The 20,638-nt window shown below is 37.9% G+C and overlaps 1 protein-coding gene across 1 annotated transcript; it reads right to left on the reverse strand.

The window, feature by feature from the left end:
• Positions 1–474: 474 nt before the first annotated feature.
• Positions 475–18,904, reverse strand: LOC134741778 (putative leucine-rich repeat-containing protein DDB_G0290503). Its single transcript, XM_063674673.1, has 13 exons — positions 18,880–18,904; positions 18,678–18,796; positions 18,008–18,126; positions 17,647–17,797; positions 15,290–15,472; positions 14,170–14,285; positions 12,730–12,838; positions 12,033–12,183; positions 11,267–11,406; positions 7,361–7,467; positions 7,161–7,278; positions 1,730–1,924; positions 475–768 (listed from the first exon to the last, which is right to left on the reverse strand). The coding sequence occupies exons 1-13, from the start codon at positions 18,902–18,904 to the stop codon at positions 475–477; spliced, it is 1,827 nt and encodes a 608-aa protein (XP_063530743.1).
• Between the last annotated feature and the right edge of the window lie 1,734 nt (positions 18,905–20,638).

Raw genomic sequence — 20,638 nt, forward strand, 5'->3', positions numbered from 1 at the left:
TGCAGCCTTATAATATTGGCTAATATTGGAAGGTGGGTGGGGTAGGTTATGTCGTCGAGGGAGAGCGTTGGTGATATGCGTCTCGTCGTTTTCGTTTCGGTCTTCGTAATATCTTATGTCAAGCAAGGCCAATATCATCTTGAGACGGCGTTTGCTCGTCGATTCGAGGTAATGGTTATTTTTCGTCTGATTCGCTGTCGGTTTCGTCCAGTCCATATATCAGTAGTTGTCATGGGCAAACTTAACCTTTGGTATATAAGCTTAGTAGCAGATCTGCTTCATATATGTTCAACTTAAACATGAAGTTGTCTAGATTGCTATTTAAATAGCAATTTTTGACAGCGCATACGAAAGGTTAAAAAAGCTGTAGCTAAAACAATAAAACTACCAATAGATACTGCCCACTTATAAGTTTATTCTGAACTCTTGGTCAAGTAAAACATTTATAACGCTCGGAAAGGTCAGCTACCTACATTACGATTCACTAACAAAAGCATCTTTAGCCAAATAAGAAGAAGTTCCGAGATACGAAGCCACGTTCTCCGCCGCGACATACTGGTTAGAATTGGAGCGGTTGAGGAAAAGCCGCTCGAGGATGGCGCGGCGCTGCTCGAGGTGGTTGCGCACGCGGCGTTCGCGCTTCAGCTGCTGGTTCTGCGAGGCCACCACCTCCTGCAGCTGCAGCACTCGCTCGCGGTCCGAGCGCAGCTCCGACCACGTCTCTGCGGCCTTCAGGCACACCGGCGACAGGGAGCTCGCCACTTTAGCCTACACACAGTTTTACATTAGTTAACACATTGAGTGCCGGGTTTTCTGTTCGTAGTCGCTTTCCTCTAGGCGATGGTTCAACTTATGTACGAAATATCATTTGATATTTACCAGTCGCTTTTCGGTGAAGGAAAACATCGTGATCCTAACAACGCCTAGTTCCCCCTCTGGGTTAGAAGGTCAGATGGCAGTCGCTTTCGTAAAAACTAAGAATTGACGTACGTTGAGCCGTGGCAAAATGCCGGGATAACGCGAGGAAGAAGGAGTCGCTTTCCTCTACAAAACGGGAAAACGGTGGGATCGGCTACAAGCGTAGCGCTACGAAAACGTTGACAGTGAATGTGTTAATAGGTACTTCATTCTTTCTTAATGACATTAAACAGTCAACTTGTGACCTATGGACCACTTAGGTCAAAACACTCAAAACCTAGATTTCCCGAGCCTAATCTTAAAATCAATCTATATGGATAGTACTAAATTTACAGGTTGGGCAAATTGCAAATTAGTTATCTTTGACAATCTTTTATGACATTTTTATGTTCGTTTATAATGTGGTTGGCAACTGTCAAAGGTTTGCAGAGATGGCGCCATCATAGCTTGCCCCTTTTTCTATGAGATCTGGCTGGCATCCAGGGCATTAAAAAAACAAAAATTTGACACAATTCTAGGGATTGACAGGGCAAGCTATGCTGGCGCCATCTGCTAATTATTTCGACCGGCCAACCCCATTAGGTACGAAATATTATCTTCTTGTTTACATTGGTGACATTTGATGACTTTTAACGTCGATGTCAAAGAGTCTGTTGTCAGGGATAATACTTATATCGGCAGGCAACCCAGAGTGACATTGTACTCATTAAAACATATTATTACTAAAACATGTTTTGCTAGGAAGAACTATCGGTGAAGGTCACTAACATTTAGGCCGTCCCTGTAAGGTTACAACTGTTACAAGGCTTACATCGGTTTCACTGTGCGGCCGTTCCCGTTGGCCCTCGAGCTGCGCGACTATGTCACGGCGCGCGCGCGTGACGCGCGCAAACAGGTCCGCGCAGCGCTCGTGCCGCTCCAGCATCAGCGCACGCGACATTGCCGCAGTCACCAGCGACTCACGTTCGCGCGTCAGCTTCGCAACTTGCGTGGATAACTCCATAACCTTCAAGTTATATTTTCATGAGATTTCTCATGCTCAAAATCAGAACCCGTACTCTATATTTCATCCCATCAAAAACATTACAGTATGTAAAAAATTGCAAGTCTCGCAACCCAGTTCTTCTGCTACAAAAAAGTTTTGAAATGAAATGTGAAACCAAGTCGGTTATTCTAGTCAGTGCCAGGGGGTGATAATACCGTAACAATATTAGATACCTTTACTTTTTTAATACTTATAATGACTTGGCAATCGTACGGCTACATAATGACATAAGGTTAATTCGTCAACTATTTAAAATAATCCTAATTCAACATAACGCTGGCCCTAATGACATGCAGTTTGAGCAATACACATACGAGTACAAGGTACAAGTAAAGCCATTGTGTGCGATTGCCAAGTCTTTAGATGTAAACAATACATCACACGTAGACAGCAAATTCTGCCTATTTCTATCGTCTGGAAGACGACACTGACTTTTTTACCTAGCTTAGAAGTCAGGGACTTAAACACCTATTTTGTACTTGCTTCTGTCAAAAATTTTTTAATTTTTTTTTCAAATTTTGTCGTTTTCATGTATTTAATGTAATGTTCTTTCATTTAATACCCCATAATTAGGACTATTCTTTGCATAATATGAGCGCATTAATATATGCATATCATAACATATAGAATTGTTGGCGCGCTTTAGTTTTTATCGGAAAATAAAAATTTAAGCTGTGACGTATAGTTGAATAACTGGTTTCTTTTATATTAGACGCAACATTGTAATAACGTTTTTAGTTGAGCTATAAAATATATATACACGAACTTTTCTCAAAAAAAGTGGTTTTTCTTTGTTTGTAGCTCCTAAAATATACATTGTTTTTATAAATAATGTATTAACGAATCATAATATATTTAATAATCTTTCGTTTGATATAGCACACGTGTATGTATGACTCATGGTATAGTTATAATTTAGATTTTGCAAATTTCGGCAGCGGTCACATGTATGACGCCATTATTTGTCACTCAGGCACAATAGAGATTGTCTCCCAAGTCCCAGCAGTTTTATGATCCTTTTTATATTGCTATTGCTAATAACATGAGGCTTATGCGGATTATCCTGAAAATGACCAATTTCGATTTTTTTAACTTCCATGCATTTGTTCTAGCAAATACCTACATTTTGATGCATAATTTTCACATTTTTGGTCTGATTTTGATTATTTTGATATCAGTGTATGGCTTGAGACATCAGCTTTAATCTTGTTGTACATTGCTTTAACGTCCGACTTGGTTTGGTTGAAAAACTCAAATAATCGAACTTTTTTTTTTCATCATTTTGATTTATTTATAAATTTCTCTTAAACTATTGTATATTTTGGTGCATAGTGTATCAGTGAAATATATAATATTTTATTGGCTTTCGTTTAATGCCCCACACGTGTATGTGCAATGCATAGTTTGGGTGTAAAATGCAATATTCGCAACGAGGCGGGAGTCATTTTGATGACGTCATTCCGCTGAAGTAGATGGCCGGCGCCGCTGTCTCCCGGCAGTTTTGGAGACCCAGTACCATGCCCAACAGCATACTAAAATTTGGTAGCGGTTTCCGGATCTGAACTATCTCTTCGACCGTTTCCCATAAGGCATAGTACTAATTATTTGACTATTGAAGTGACATGAATATACAAGGAAAATGTCTGTTTCATGTTTTTTTTTTGTATATTTGGGTATACTTAACGTTACCTATTTATTTTTAACTGTGTGCCCTCTACGCCGTAGATTTTTTTTCTCGCAATTTCATTGAATACTTTACTTCACGTCGACCTACAAAATAAAGGGGCCTAGGGCAACCATTAGGACTTACATTATTACATTATTATTCTCTATACTTTTGATGAAATTAAAATAAGCTGCCGATTTCGACAAGTTTTTTTTGTCTAGCCTCTACGCTTGTGAAGCGTATAGCACAAACGGATTAAGTCTCAGCTCGAAATCCTTCCAAAGATATGAAATTATGTATGTATGTTAATTAAAGGTCTCTTTTTCATGTCCATACTATTTGACATTTGGGGACCTCGAGGAATCGCAGCCATCTTGGAAAATGTGCACCATCCTGGAGAAATTTGCGTTTTACTCTAAATATACGTTCTCTATGAAAATATGGTTAAAGGCAACATTAAAGCTTATTAAATTCTACACAAAAAAGTACTAGGTAACTTTGCGGAAAAAATACATCTTGTTATAGAAAATAATAACTCGTGTACCTAATGGATCTACTGATGTCTATTTTATTGAAATCCACTCAATAGTTAAGGCGCTAGAAGTAAAAATATGATTTACTATTCGGCGTCTTCTCGAGGCGGCTGTATTGATTTTTCTTTAATAAAACAGGTGTAAACAGGTTGTGAAGGTCGAGAGGAATCTACCGATATGTCATTTTATAAAATCCGTCCTGTATCCTGAGCTACAGAATGTACTGATTTTCAGTATCTAAACGTGATCTAAACCCATAACCCTACTTTCTGTTTAAGTCGCAGTCGAGTAAAATGTTTATATTGGGGTAGCACGGGTACAAATGTATAGACAAAAGTGAAATTCATATTCCTCCAAGTTTCATATTAAGAGAATATCCCCTGAAAGTGTATAAGCGCTAAATCTGGATTCAGCTATTATTTTCTATACCAAAATGTATTTTTTCCGCAAAGATATCTAGGACTTTTTCGTGTAGAATTTATTAGGCTTTTATGTTGCCTTACACCATATTTTCATAGAAAACGTATATTTAGAGTAAAACGCAAATTTCTCCAGGATGGTACCCATTTTCCAAGATGGCTGCGATTCCTCGAGGTCCCCAAATGTCAAATAGTGTGCACATGAAAAAGAGACTTTTAATTAACATACATACCAAATTTCATATCTTTGGAAGGATTTCGAGGTGAGACTTAATCCGATTGTGCTAGTAGAGGTTCTACGAAATAACCCAATTTTTATTTGTTTGATTTTTAAGTAAAAACAGCGAAGTTAACTTTTCTAGGATGCAATTTTTAGATATTAAGTGTTTAGTACGTGGAACTATTAAAGAAAAAATAGGCCACCAATTTCCTGCTTTGAAAACTCAGAAAACGTAGATTTTGGGGCTTTAGAGAGGCGTGTTTTATCTTATGCACTGGCATGGCTGCTTTTAGGCAAAATGTGTTTAGAAATAATGTGAAACTAGTTTCACTAGTTTCACTATAGTTTAGTATAGATGCTAGTATTTAGAAATATCTATATTAGTAAAATTTGTTAAATTGTCTAGTGCAGGAGTGAGTGCGCTCAGCTTGAGGGTCAGCCGATAACAGAACCACACCGCAACATGTCAGCCAAGATCACGCGCTTAGAAAAAAATGTTATAGACCATTTCATATCCATTTTTGAAGCCTTGTCATAATATAAATTTAAGGAAGTTTTAAAACTATACGCTTACGAAACGGCGTCTCTACTAGTGGACGGAAATATGTACTAGGATGGTTGGTACTATCTACCAGCAGCTGGTATTTTTTTTTTAATATCTATCTAAAACGGAACCCTCATAGGATCACTCGTGCCTGTCTGTCTGTCCGTCTGTCACAGCCTATTTTCTCCATAACTACTGGACCAATTAAGTTGAAATTTGGTACACATATGTAAGTTTGTGACCCAAAGACGGACATGTAACGTAAATAAATTAATTTTAAACATGGGGGCCACTTTTGGGGGGTATATAAGAAAATCAAAAAATAAAATTTTCAAACTATATCGTGTTATATATCAAATGAAAGAGCTCATTGTAAGAATATCAAATATATATATATTTTAATACAGTTGCTCAAAAAGTGCTACTTTTCGTGGCTGTTTAGCGTGCGGAAAGTTAGTTTTCGCGAACTAGTGCTTTTTACTTTTCCAATTTTTTTTAATTTGTTCTTGTTCCAATTCATGACTACTTATTGATGAGTGTTAATATTAGTTTCCTTTAAACGTCGTAATCAACATAAAAACCTACTATTAATGTAAGAATACGAAAAATATACATATTTTATATTTTATTACTTACCTCTTCATCATTATAACACGTCTATTTTTTTTATATTGAATATTGAAAAAACCGTTCTTTATAAGTTGTCTGAATGGAACGGAACGCCTGTCAAAGAAGAGGCGTCTTTTCTTTCTGCTTTAAGTTTCCAAAGCCAACATTCGATATTGTTTTTATAAATCTACGATACACAAATAATCGTAATTAACGATATTTGGGTAATAATAGTACAATGTTTTATATTTGCAATTGTTTCTGTCTTATAGAACATGCAGTAAAAAAAAACTTTCATTGAAGTGGGTTTAATAATAATTAATAACACCCAGCTAAAAAAACGCCTCTTCATAATGTCAATGATGTTAGTTTCGAATTCCTTACTTGTTGTTTTTCTTATTTTTTCGCAACTGTATTAAAAAACGTCGTTCGATACACGTGCGGAAATGTCATTCTTCACTCGTCCCGTCTCGGTACTCGTGGAGTAATGACATACTTTCCGCACTAGCATCGAAATGTACTATTTTAATTTTAGGATAAACAATTTAGAAGTTATTCAAGAAAATAGGCAAAACATTCCTCCCCTTTATCTCCGAAACTACTGGGTCTACAATTTTGAGAAAAATACACAAAAAAGATCTTTACCTATAGATTACAGGAAAACCTATTAGAAATTGCAGTCAAGCGTGAGTCGGACTTAATTACTTAGTTTTTGATCCGACCCCTACGGGTTTTTTAAAGACATTTCACTCACGTTTCACATAAAAAATACATTGTTTAAATTGTGTAACGTACGGAACTCTTGGAACGCGAGTCCGACTCGCACTTGGCCGGTTTTTTTTTTCCATAATAACGATTCATTTACCTCAATTGTTGTATGTACCTCTGTTGTATGTATACCTACTTCATCATGTTTTGGAAAATACACTTTTTAATTTCTTCATTATGCAAAAAAAATATGTAGTGTTTAACTCGGGTGGAAGCACCCATTTCATATCTTGGTTAACAAATTACTATTTTTTTTGTGTGCAAGAGGGTGTGTCACTGCATTACTTAGCCTTAATCTATTCTAGGCAACAAAACAAAACGGAGCTACAGTAAGTCATGGGCAAGGCATGGCCAAGCGACGGCGAAAGGGGCAAAATCTATAAGAGATATATAGGGTATACCCAGCTAATTAGAATTTGTAATTGAGTACATACATACCTCTAAAGCAAGATCGTGGTTATCGTGGGTACTCTTACTACAACACTCGTAATCTGTTCGCGAGGCTTCCATATTTAGTGAAATAATCTGACGGTCTTTTTGTGCTAATTTTTCATTCCTATAATGCAAAAAACATAAATTACGAGTAGCCCACTCCAACATCCGATACTTAAGTAAAAAATCGTTGCCGAAGAACTAACATTGATTTAATCCTTTGATTTAGGTTTTCAATAACCTGTTGGAGTCCAAAATTTTTTTGCTCCCTCAGTAACAGTTCGTTAGCTATGTTATTCTCGGAGCCTTGTTGCTGGAATGGCACAAAATAATATAAGAATTAGATGACACTTTAAACTCGCGTTTTGTTTTCATTATTTTACCTTTTATCCGACGTTTCAGCTAGGTTGCACTAGGTCACTGGTAGTTGTGGTGTGGTGGTGGTTGCGGTTTACCAATACTTTTCTCAATTGACATTGTGCTGGGACGTCAGTCTTTCGTTACAACCTTACAACAGCTAGTGCAACCTAGCTGAAATGTCGGAAGAAAGGTAAAATAATGAAATTTAATCGCGTTCATTATAGGATTAGATGAGTAGAGTATTTTACGAATGTAAGCGTATAATCATAAGTGTATCTAGGTATGTACATAAGGGCCTCGGGAAGCCGACTAATACAGAAAACAACAAATCACAATACAATAGGTCTTTACAATAAATGTCTTTTCTTTCTTTCTTTCTTTCAAAAAAAAACATCGCGTTTTTTTCTTCTTCAACCAAAAACGTCACTTTTGACACTGACAGAGATCAGTATAATAGCCCCACACATTCCTTGGTACCTTAATACTAACATGGGTCGGAAAACTATATAACTACAAGTAACGGGTGTCCCAAAAAGGACGCAAGATTTCAATTTGCCGCCATTTTTGTATTTTAGTGCTAGCAACCCTAAAAAAAACTATTTGACAGCTGAATGTTTAGGGTTTGTAAGAATGGCGGGCTATACGAAATATCAACGCGTTCTTATTATTGAACAATATTTCAAAAGTACTGAAAGTTCGGCGGGTACGGTTCGAAAATTCCTAGTCGTGTGATCTCTCGATTCGGTGATCAGAATTGGCCCCCTAGATCTTGCGATTTAACGCCTTTAGACGTCTTTTTAGGGTTATTTAAAGTCTAAAGTCTATGCCAATAAGCCCACTACCACTCATGCTTTAAAGTTTGAAAGAGGAAATTCGACGCTGCATCGGAGAAATTCAGCCGCATTTATGCAAAATGGTCATAGAAAATTTTGACAAAAGAGTGCGTATGTGCCAGCAAAGCCTAGGAGGACATTTGCCTGACTTATTATTCCACAAATAACTCTATTTTATGTATTTCAAGAATTTATATACAAATGTATTATAACTAAAAAAATGAGTTTTTCATCAATTTCAAATCTTGCGTCCTTTTTGGGATACCCTTTATATATTTATGCGAAAGTATCATTCGACTAAAAGTTTTCTGCGATACGTGTTATGCGAAGTGTATTTTTGACAAATAATATTCTGACATAGGTAAACAACACCAAACTACCCGATATTAGTTTAAAAAAATGTTCGGGGTAGACAAAGAAATCTACTCGTTCAAAACCCGTTTCGTCTAATATCGGGTAGTTTAGTGTTGTTTGTCTATATCTCCGTTGACATTTTGCTGGGACGTCAGTCTTTCCGTGACCACAGCTGTTGCAACACTTGCAACCCAACTGAAACGTCGAAGACGAATAAAGCGTGGCGTTTACGCTTCAACCAAAACAGAGTAAGCGAACAAAGAAGAACGTACAATCATCTGAAACGCCTGGTTCAACAAGCACTTGTGGAATATAACAACGAGAAATGGACACGGTTGATAAACGATCCACAGAACAATAGAGACCAGATGTGGCGAATCCAACGCAACCTGAAGGCTCCGGTACAGAGACTACCCCACATCGAGGGCTGCAACAGCGAGATTGAAACCATTGACGCTCTAGTCGACGCAGCAATCATCACAGAAGCCGAGATAAGTAGCGAAGATAAGAGCACAGAGAAGACCACACCGTTCCAGCCTTTAGACCCTACCTCTATAGATGAAATCAGACACGCGCTCAGACGTTTTAAGAATAAAAAGGCACCTGGCCCGGATAAAATTAAAGCGGATGCCCTCAAACTCGGAGGCGACCCATTCCTCATCAGGTACAAAGTTATAGCTGATTACCTATTACTGACAGGCTATTATCCTAATAGATGGAAAATCGGGAGTGCATCTTCCTACATAAAACAGGAAAGAATCATCGGGAGGCCAAATCGTACCGACCCATCACTCTGCTAAATATCATGGGCAAACTACATGAACGCCTGCTCCTATCGCGTTTGCGTCAGACGGCCGATAAGCTCCAACCACCGTTCCAACATGGCTTTACCAAGAACAGAGGTACAGGTACACAAATTCTTCGCACTGGCAAGTTCATAACAGATGCACTGGAAGCTAAAGAGAGCGTGGCCATGGTGTCAACAGATCTCTCGAAGGCCTTCGACTCCATAAATCACGAAGGTTTAATGAAAAAGCTTCAAACAGCTGACGTCCCAAACAACATCACCAAACTAATAGAGAATTACCTGATTGGTCGCAAAACCTACGGACGCTTCAGAACTACCAGCGGAGACGAGAAAACTGTGCCACACGGAGTCCCCCAAGGTTCCATCCTAGGCCCGGTTATCTTTAACCTGTACGTACACGACATTTGGGATAAACGGGATCACATTCGTGGACTAAAGCTCTCCCAATACGCCGATGACTTGTGCATCCTCAACAGATCTCCTGACCCAAACTGCGCCACACGCCGCGCGGGCTGGGCCGCCGAAACCATTATTAATTACTATGCTCGCTGGGGGCTAAAATGCAACGTAGACAAAACGGAGTGTGCCATGTTCACTCACAAGAGAAACTACCGCAGTACCATCCGTATAAAAAACGAGGATCTCAACTACAAAAAAACTATAAAATATCTAGGCGTACATCTAGACAAGACCATGACCATGGGCAAACAGACGGACTACATAGTGCAGAAGGCGAGACGAGCACGAAGCGCGTTAGGCCCTATCATAGGCTGGCACGCCAAGACAGATCTGACTGTGAAACTCGCCGTCATTCAGGCCTGCATACTTCCTATACTGGATTATGGTGTGGTACATCTACTTTCACGCTACAGTTAGAGCAACTTACTAAAAATTGAACGCCAGTATCGAATGGCTCTCAAGACCGCCGGGCAGTTCCCAAGGCGTCTAGAAACCTCAATACTCTGGGATATGCTAGACTGGGATCCATGGCACCTTCGTGCACAAGACCTAAACGAGGATATGCTTCGCCGACTTCGCGAAATGCATATCGAGGATCTTGACACCCCTGGTGACGTCTACATCGGACACGGACAGTACAACCCCCTTATAACTAACACTAGACTAGGCGAAATAAGCTATGTACCAAAAAATGACAGGAGTCGGCTACTCAGCAAGCGAACAACCGCTCCACGTCCCCATAGATTGTAATTAGCTTTAAGTAGGATAAGCCAACATTCAACAACACTTTAAATTTACATAAATTTACTTTGTACATACACTAACAAGTATACAGCACACACTACTTGACACTTATACAGATCTCTCAGACAAACATAAGTAGATCGTAAGTAGCTGACACACCCACACAGGCCGAATACACCACCGCCCTGTTGGACAGAATGTAACACACGAACTAGGGAAATAAACATCTTTCTATTCTATTCTGAAACGTCGGATTTAATTGTTTTTGCTCTATTTTGTTTGTTTTATAAGCTGCAGCTATATGTATAAACTAATTACAGGCATTAGATATACTTCATGCCATTATATGTGCAAAGTTTTATTACAATCTAACACGTAGTTTTAAAATGAGAACGAAACTCCGTTTGCATGAGAAGGTGAAATTCGGCCGAGCTTGCTGCGGACTCTTAAGATAAAATATTAAAATAAGTATTATACTCTATTAACACCTAAACCTGCTCCACACAGAGCATTTATTTTATGATGAGGTAAATAATAGTAAGTTTTATGATTACCGCTATTTTGGCCAAGGAGTTTAATAAGCTTTCTTTGTCTTCGCGGCTCTGTTTTAGCTCAGCTGTCACTTGTTCTAATCTCTTTTTGGTTGCTTCTAGATCCTTCCATAACTCCGCTTCGGTTAGTGAAGGTTCATGTTCTACAAAAACTTTTAAGTTAGGTTGGCCAAAGTCGTACCTAATGTACTTTTCTTGTTAAAATACTCATAGCTGTAGCTGCCTAGGGAAAGTTCTTTTGCCACGGTAAGGTATCATTTACAGAAATTTCATTTGCCCGAACGCACTACATCCAAAACCTTGATAAGCATTGTTTTAAGCCAATATCTTACGTAAAATTAAAATTGAAACCTTCTGAGAATTGCACAGCTTCTGAAGAAAACCGCGTTCGAACAAACAAATGCAACATCGAACAAAAATTCTTCAAAATTCACTAATCTATAAGTACTTTGAGGATAACTTTAGTGCTATGTAGGTCCAGATATATAAGATAAGCTATAAATACTCTTTATTTACATACAAGATATATACAGTGGTACCACGTAAACGAAATTAATAACTAACTTAAATCTAAAATAGCCCCTTGAAGCATTGTACCAAGGATGCTGGCGGCATTTCCTCGCTGTATCGCAATGCTGATACGTTGTGCGAGGAAGCCGCCAGCTCTTCGGTCACCAGTTACGTCAACCAGATAAGACAAGCTTAAGTTAGGCACTTAGTAGGTAGTAGGTAGATATACTTATAGTTATTCAACGTCGCTGCTTTTTACCTTTGCGCGGCAGGTAATCGAGGCACTTCTCGCTACTCATTTTCACAAGTTTATCCGATTGTTCCAAGAGTCGCCTGTATTCGTCGTGTATACCTTTTATCCGTTTTTCTAGATCGAACACACGAGCTTCTGCTCTTATCCTATGTTTTTCCTGTTTAAATAATTAGTTATTAACAACTGTGAATTGGATAATTTTAAATTGGTACCTATTTAAGAGTTTTGCTCAACATAGCGTGACATATTTAGTGCTATGTTTAGGTTTATGATCTTGGACTCCAAATATTCCTAATCCTCTCCAAATTACACTTTGCTTTAGATGAAATTTTGTATGGAGATAGTTAGTTATGGGGAAGGATATAGAATAGTTTATATCTTTAAAATCCTCCCATAAGGGTGTAAAATGGGGGGTAGAAGTTTGTAAGGGGAATCAACAATTTCTTAAAAAAACTATACATATTATAAGATATAAGACTTTTAAGGTACAAGGTAAGGTAAAGGTACGGACTGCCTGACTGCCTGAGGTAAAAATTATACTGGATAGTCGTGAAGGAATCGTTGGATACATAGTCTTAATATGGTTAAATGTTTCGAGTTATGGAGTTATGGCATTTTATTTAAGCTAACGAAGATTTCACCTTATCGAGATTCGAGCTATCGAGGTCCCACTATAGGTATTACTTAGTAAAGATTCAGGCACCTGCTCATTCAACTTCTCCTGTAGCCGGTCCAAGTTGTCCTGGAGCTTCGACTCGCGAGCCTCGTAATCCTCCGTTATCGACTTGATTTGCTCTTGTAGCTCTGTGACCCTGATAACATACAGTTTTCGACTAAAGAACAACGTATTAAATATATTATTAACGGGTCACTCACGTATTTTAAGTCCGATGAACGCCACCGGCGCCCGCGCCGAGTCATCGGGCGCGGAGGGCTGCGGCCCGTAGTCTGCGCCGGTCCGTCACCGTCAACGCAAGCTCCTGATGACACTCCTCGGTACGGAGTGAAACATGTTGAGCGTTTTCGACTTAAAATACGTGAGTGACCCGTTATTAATATATTTAATATGTATGTGTCTCACGGAAGTTTTGTTATTAAAAATATCAACGTTGATCCCATGGAACGCCACGCCCATCGTGCGTGCAACTTGTCGGAATGCACGGAGGTTTATATTGGGCTATACTGTAGGCTACAGGCTACAGTTTATAGCCGCGTGCGTCAGTTGACGTCTTTAGCGGTCAACAAAATTACAAAAGCTACAAAAGATTACCCAAAAGCCTATCGTCGAGTCAACCCAAATCGTAAAGACATAAGGTGATACTGTCATTGGGAATGCAAAAAAAAATGGTCTCATTAATTAGTTGTGTTTCCTAACACCTACTTACAGGTATTTATGATTCATTAGTAGTCTTGGAAAATTACGTACCTAAGACGTCGTGTACTTTAAGCTTTGGTTTTTTTTTCATCAATCAATATATATCTATTTCAGACCAAATTACAGTCCATATTTGTTACTACTTATATCTATGTTAGTTTATCCTAATCCTATATTCTTATAATAACTTATTTACAATCTTGGTACTTTGGAGCATGCAACGACACCTAATGTCGTTTAAAAGGGTTAATCTAGTGTCTCCCCTATTGCCGCTAAGAAACTATTGGTGCTGCCTCGCACGCGACACATCTGGGAGGCTACTCGTTTGCGCATTATTGCATAAAAATCATCCATGCGGGCCTCAGCAAACATACCGGATGCGCTGCAAAAACGCGGCAACCCTAACAGCATTCTAAACCGTTATTGAATTGGACACACAAGGCACTGTAAGGTTTCTTGGTATAGTTTTTGTAAAGATAAAAATCTAGCTTTTCTGAGAACTTATTGATAGTTTTATTTTGATAAATAGGTACATTTAAATACACACATATACGAGTATTGCAGGTGTCACTTATACTTATTATATTTTATTATTATAGATCGGTACCCTAGAAATAGCCCGATCTGGACGATTATTCTGATTGTATTAACTGTTTATGAATCTGGATTTGTTTTTGATATATTCTATAGAATACCATAACAAATCCAGATCAAATGCATAACCAGTTATTGCGATCAGAATAAGCCTCCTTATGTTGGCGTACCAACCTTAATTCTAGTGCATTCCGCTGAAGGGTCAACATCTCGATAGTTACTTCTCCAGTTTTAGACTCTTCTAACAATTTCTTGGAACGCACGCCAAAGCTTGTCTGACGAGAACGATGCTGAAAAAAGTAATGTGTATCTCTAAAATAGTTCATTAGCACCAATAAATTAATGTGATGCTGATGTGCTACAGAATATATCGTTTGAAACTATGTACTTACTATTAAAATTACAGTCATTGGAAAAATGGTAAACAATCTTTGACATGTATTTTTATTGAAAATCGCTTTTAATAAATAGTAACTATTATTTATGAAACCAAAATAATGTATTTAAATATATATATATAATCGTTGCTATATAATTGTTACATATATGCTGTAACTTATTTTTCAAAAGTGTTTTTCAATAAAAAGTCACGTCAATCTTTACCCTTTTTAATGCTAAAAAACCGGCCAAGTGCGAGTCGGACTCACACACGAAGGGTTCCGTACCATTAACTATAAAAACGGTCACCCATCCAAGTACTGACCCCGCCCGACGTTGTTTAACTTCGGTCAAAAATCACGTTTGTTGTATGGGAGACCCACTTAAATCTCTATTTTATTCGGTTTTTAGTATTTGTTGTTATAGCGGCAACCGAAATACATCATCTGTGAAAATTTCAGCTGTCTAGCTATCACAGATCACGAGATACAGCCTGGTGACAGACGGAGACACAGACGGACAGCGGAGTCTTAGTAATAGGGTCTCGTTTTTACCCTTTGGGCACGGAACCCTAAAAAAAACGAGGTATATTTAGGTGAATAAAGAAGAATGATCGACAACCCCCTATACAACGCCGTGAGAATCGGATTGCCGCCAAAACTGCCGCTGCTATTTATGATTTCAAAACGTAAATTTGTGACTTGAGTGACTGTAGCCATACATAGTATCACTAAAAAAAAAGGTAAAAAAGAAAATAAAATAGGAATAGTTATTGTGTTTATACATCGGTTTTTAAATTTTACATCACGCTAACTTTGCACTAAGTTGGCAGTACATTTTCACTGAACTCACTAGAAGGCGCTGTTTTAATTTTGTCTGGGATTTTTAATGTCAAAAGTTAGTAAAGAGTGTTTACGAGTATCTCGTATTCCTTGTGTTTGCGCGCGGTATCCTGCATCTGCTTCTGCGTGGTCTTGAGCTCGCGCTCCAACACCGTGATGCGCGCGCGCGCCGTGCGCAGTAAGCCCTCCGCCGTGGCCACCATGTGCTTCAGGGACTCGCGGGCGGCGCGCTCCTTGTTAAGTTTATCTTTTAGATCCTGCAAGTCCTGCAACCATGTACATATAAGCCACTAGCACTGCAATCGGTAACTACATTACATAGGTACCTGTCTTAGTGGTGTTTTTTAAATGTATATATATGTATATACTATATATAGTTGGTCAAATCAAATTATCAGTAAATAAGAACAAAAAAAACTATACTCATACTTTTCTTTTGGATGCTAGTAGTAGTGTAAGACAAACATAATATGATTTTCTCTGTCTATGTTTGAAATGAGACAGTTCTTTGACAAACTATATATTTGTGGTATTTTCTATAAAAAAGGGTTATTGTCGATGGCACTTACGCCATTATAAACGATGCTCCGATATAAATAAAATGCCGCGCGACGCTGTGCGGCGTAAACGCCATCGACAATAAGGTCCCTTTGCATAGAAAATGCCCCATTTACATAACGTAACCTGCGTGAGCCGGGTAGTTTACAAACATGACTGTAAACGGAACATCGTTAAAATCACTTTTGTATTGGTAATTAATTAGCCTTTGAGTGACCTGAAGAATTCTTCCGACATTTACTCCTATTTCTGATTTTTGCAGCAGTTGTTCTTTGATAAACATTTTATAGTCGCTAAATCAGGCTTCAATCAGGCCACTAAAAAGGGAAAAAGGCTTCCACGTTTTTTAAGTAAATTACTCGACATGTTTCGCTTCATAACGAGGAGCTTCAACAGAGGCCACGTGCGTCGGCGGACCAACGCAGACCAGAGAGTGACCAGGGAGAGTGGCTCTGGCTCCTGTTCCTGATGCTGAAGCATGTCGAGCAATCTTCCACTTCAAAAACGTGAGTGACCCGTTTTAATATATTTAACAAGTCTGTGTCGCACGGAAGTTTGTTATTAATAGTACATTACTAGAGGCTGGGAAGGAAGGGGTTGCCAGCCGAATGCATATAGACGGCCGAACGTAGTGAGGCCTGATAGTTATGAGGCCGGCAACCCCTTTTCACGCCGATGTATGTATAGTGCTTTTCTCAAACATGCAATGAAAAAAATAAAGAAATCTCCACGAAATGAAAGTTTTATTTCTAAAGAAACTAAAAGTATACTAGGCACAAAATGCAACTACCACCTATACCTATGTTTATCACGCGTGTCATATATTTTACACATGTAGTTAGTCAATTTATTACACAAATTTTGAAGAAATATTTATGTCTTTGATTATCGCCTTGCATCCGTCTGACTGTCGTTTTAGCCACATAACTAAGTCTACATAGTTTTTTATGTTGATATTATGCTTCACATACATGGTTGCCTTAAGCATGGAGTATAATTCCCACAATGATGACGATTTTATAGTCACATTCAGTTCTTTAAAATATGCAACAGAAACTTTCTGATAAACTGTGAGCATTTTTCTTAGTTTTTCAATTTATAAAATTGCCTTAGCATCCATAATTTATACTTCGCCTACTCAAACACGCGTTTAATTGTACGCCGTAGGAGTACAATTAAACGCGTGTTTGAGTAAGATATTTTTACCGCTAATATTTAAATGAAATATTTTAAATATGTATTTGTGAAGTTTAATTTGCAATTCACATTTATTGGAATTTGTTAATAATGTGTTATTTATTATGCTCATGTCAATTTTATATAAATAAATAATTGAAATTGAAAACTGCAAAATATAGCAAAAATCGTTTATTGTTTTTTTCATTAGGCGTAGTGGCAGAATGTCATAACATAACGAACCAAAATGCAAATATTGCTTACAGTTTTTTTTATGGCTGAATATGATGCTGTGTCACACATATATGTGACATGGAAATTAATAAACCGGACAAGAGCGAGTCGGACTCGCCCACCTAGGTTTCCGTACTTTTTAGGATTTGTTGTTATAGCGGCAACAGAAATACATCATCTGTGAAAATTTCAACTGTCACGGTTCATGAGATACAGCCTGGTGCCAGACAGACAGACGGACAGACGAACAGCGGAGTCTTAGTAATAGGGTCCCGTTTTTACCCTTTGGGTACGGAACCCTAAAAAGCGCTACTTCCCGGCCGGCGGAGCTATTTTATTAAATACCTCTCGTCTAGCTGCGCTCGAAACGTGATACTTCCCAGCCTAATATGTAGAACATAATATCAATATTTCACATTGCATGTTTGAGAAAAATTAAATAGAAGCCGCAAGAATGTCTTACCGTGCTACTTGTGTCGAATTTTACACTGGGGACTCTATCTCCTATGTCATTCTTCTCCATAGTTTCGGTCCCATTGTTTTGTAAACTAGACAACTCTTTGTATAATTGATCTACTTTTTTTATCAAATCATCACGATCTTTCCAAGCTGCTCTGTAAAATAACAAGGTAATTGTCATGGTCTCTCTTATTACCTTGAATTATACTTTGATTCAGAAAAGGAATCAAATCAGTAAATGAAAGTATTAAATGAATGTAAATATTATGGGATAATCCTTGCTTTACAAGTAGGAGACCGGCAAAGTAAATAGAACAACTTACATACAAATACGTAAAATAAAATGAACTTTGTTAAAGGCATACTTGGCGATGTTCATGATGCGCTTTACTTTATCCTCCAAACGCTTTGAAGTCTCGTTTATCAATTTGTGAATCACTTCAGTCTCTGTGTCAAATTCATTCCTAATTTTCACGTCTGATATCTAAAAAGATTTTAATGAGGCAATTATTCAAGTAAATATTGGCGGTAGAGTCTGTTTAAGCTAACTCTGGACCAACTGTGATGTCAAATTGTAAAAGTAAACTAATAAACTTCATATTTTCATATGAGTTGACGTTTTTGGATGCAGTTTGTCACTGAATAATCTACGCGTTAGATTAGTGCATTTTCAGGCTGAGGCAGGGGAGAGTGTCGCGCTGTTCCCTGACTGCCCTGTGCTAAAGAAGTGGAAGGCAAGCGGGGGTTCGAACTGTATAGAGATACTTACATACAATACTTTGTGCATGTCGACACTAAGAACCCAAAAAGAGTCGATCGAGTCCTGTGAACTTCTGTGACACCTGCTATTAAGTTTTAACCAGCATATTTGTAATACGCTTATTGCAAACGTGTTTTCGACTTAGACCAAATCAAATTTGTTCGTTAGGCTTTGTAGCACACCAGAAGGTAGTAGTTTTGTTGCGTAACCGCTGTCAGCTGGAGACCAATGATTTAACTACTGAACATTGTAGAACATAATCAAAGAGCACTTACGCGCTTACGAAAATATTCCAAAAGTTTTAAGCGTCGCGTCAAGATATCGTTACCCAAATCGGCAATCTCTTTTGGGATTGAAAACAATTCGAACCTTAATCCTTCGACTGCTGCCGAACCTGACAAAAATCAGTTTATCTCAGTAAAGTAAGTTCAAAGACAATATAAAGTAGGTAAGTTGAAAGACAGTATATAGGTATACCTATCTCAGTAAACGGTGTTGTCATTGTGTACAATCAAATACGCGTAAAAAGTAGTCAAAATATTTTTTTACGAAGTAAAGTCCTTAAAAATATAAAATTTATCCGCTGCTTAAGACGAAAGTGGAGGATCCGCGCGAAATCGCCTTTTCATACAAACGTAGTCCTCATTTTCCTCTCTGAATATTAATGTTATTGAAAATATTTTGACACAATTGGTTATATAGGTATCAACCACAGCTATGCCCCTACGTTTGACTTTTTTCATTTTTTTATTATTATTATAAGAGTTAGGAGCATTTAAAAATTTGTATGAAATCCGTTTTTCGGTCCTATTTTTTACAAAAATCAAAAAATCTATTTTCCGATTTTTGTTAACCATAGCTATGGTTAATATACATTAAATTATGCAAAAATATTTTCAATAATGTCAATATCCAGAGAGGAATATGACGACTACGTTTGTATAGAGAAGCGGCCGTCCCCTTTCCTCTTAAGATACATACTTTTACCTGGACTGAGTTATTATTATACAACGCTAACCTGTAAAGCTTTATCAGTAAGTAATAGTACATTATGATACAAGGGTGCTAAGTTGGGCATTACACACGAGGCGATATTGTGCGCGCGAGCTGTAAGCGAGCGCGCAATAAGAAAGACGATGTGTGTAATGACCAATGCACACGCGTTTCATACGACGTTTTTCAACACACTTGCGAGAAAAAAAAGAAACTTTCATATTAATCAAATTTTAATAGTTAAAAGTTAAAACAGTATTGTGTGTTTCATCTGTCATACTCGTACTGCCGGCCGGCCCTCGCTCGCCCCGGCCGCGGGCGGCGCGGCGGGCGGGCCGGCCGGGCCGCGCACTGCGCAGGCGGTCGGGCGCGCCCGTGCCCGCCAGTCCGACCAATTAAAGAAGCCTCCCTTTCCATTCATATTATTAGCAATCAGTTAGCTTCTTAACTCAGTCGGAGTCGGATAATACATATAATGAAAGAGCACGCGTGTTTAATATCTAGGATTATGAGCCAAAAATCGGTGGAATAAAAACGTCGTTTTGAGCAAGTGTGTTGAAAAGTATATATATGCCCTTTACAAGTATATGCCCTTCCTGGGTTAAAAATAAGTCTTGTTGTCTTGAGTCTGGCCAACCATTACAATAAAGAAATAAAAACCGGTCAAGTGCGAGTTCGTATAACTCGCGCACCGAGGGTTCCGTACAAACTTTCAATTTTCTCATGTAACTATTCATCACGAAAGACTTGACCAGAAGTATTAAGCGTAATCGTGTACAGCGCCATCTATCGGCAAATTGTCTAACTAATTTGAGCGACCTATATGTATGTTGTTTTTTCAGGGATAATTCTTTATCATGTGAACCGATTTCAACATTTTTTATTTTATTTGAAAGAAGATTTTTTTAAGTACTCTCATAGATATTTCAAGTATAATTTAAACACCCGCAAATGGGCTTATATTGCAAATTAAATTATGTAAATTATTATGTAAAAATTTCATAATTTTTCGTTGGTAAGCTTCGGAGATAAGAGGGAGAATGGTATTTTTTTCACATTTTCCTTCATAAGTAAATTTTTTTCACTATGAAAAATTAATATAAAAAATGTTTTGTAATGTTCAATTCGAGCTCTTTCAAGTGATATCCCACTCGACTAAGTAACTAGACTTAAATTTTGCCCCCTCTTTATATTGGGCATTTTCCATAACTAATAAAAATAAAATAATACACTTCCAATGTGT

This window comes from Cydia strobilella, chromosome 5 (genome assembly GCF_947568885.1).
Source record: "Cydia strobilella chromosome 5, ilCydStro3.1, whole genome shotgun sequence".
Taxonomy (NCBI): Eukaryota; Metazoa; Arthropoda; class Insecta; order Lepidoptera; family Tortricidae; genus Cydia; species Cydia strobilella.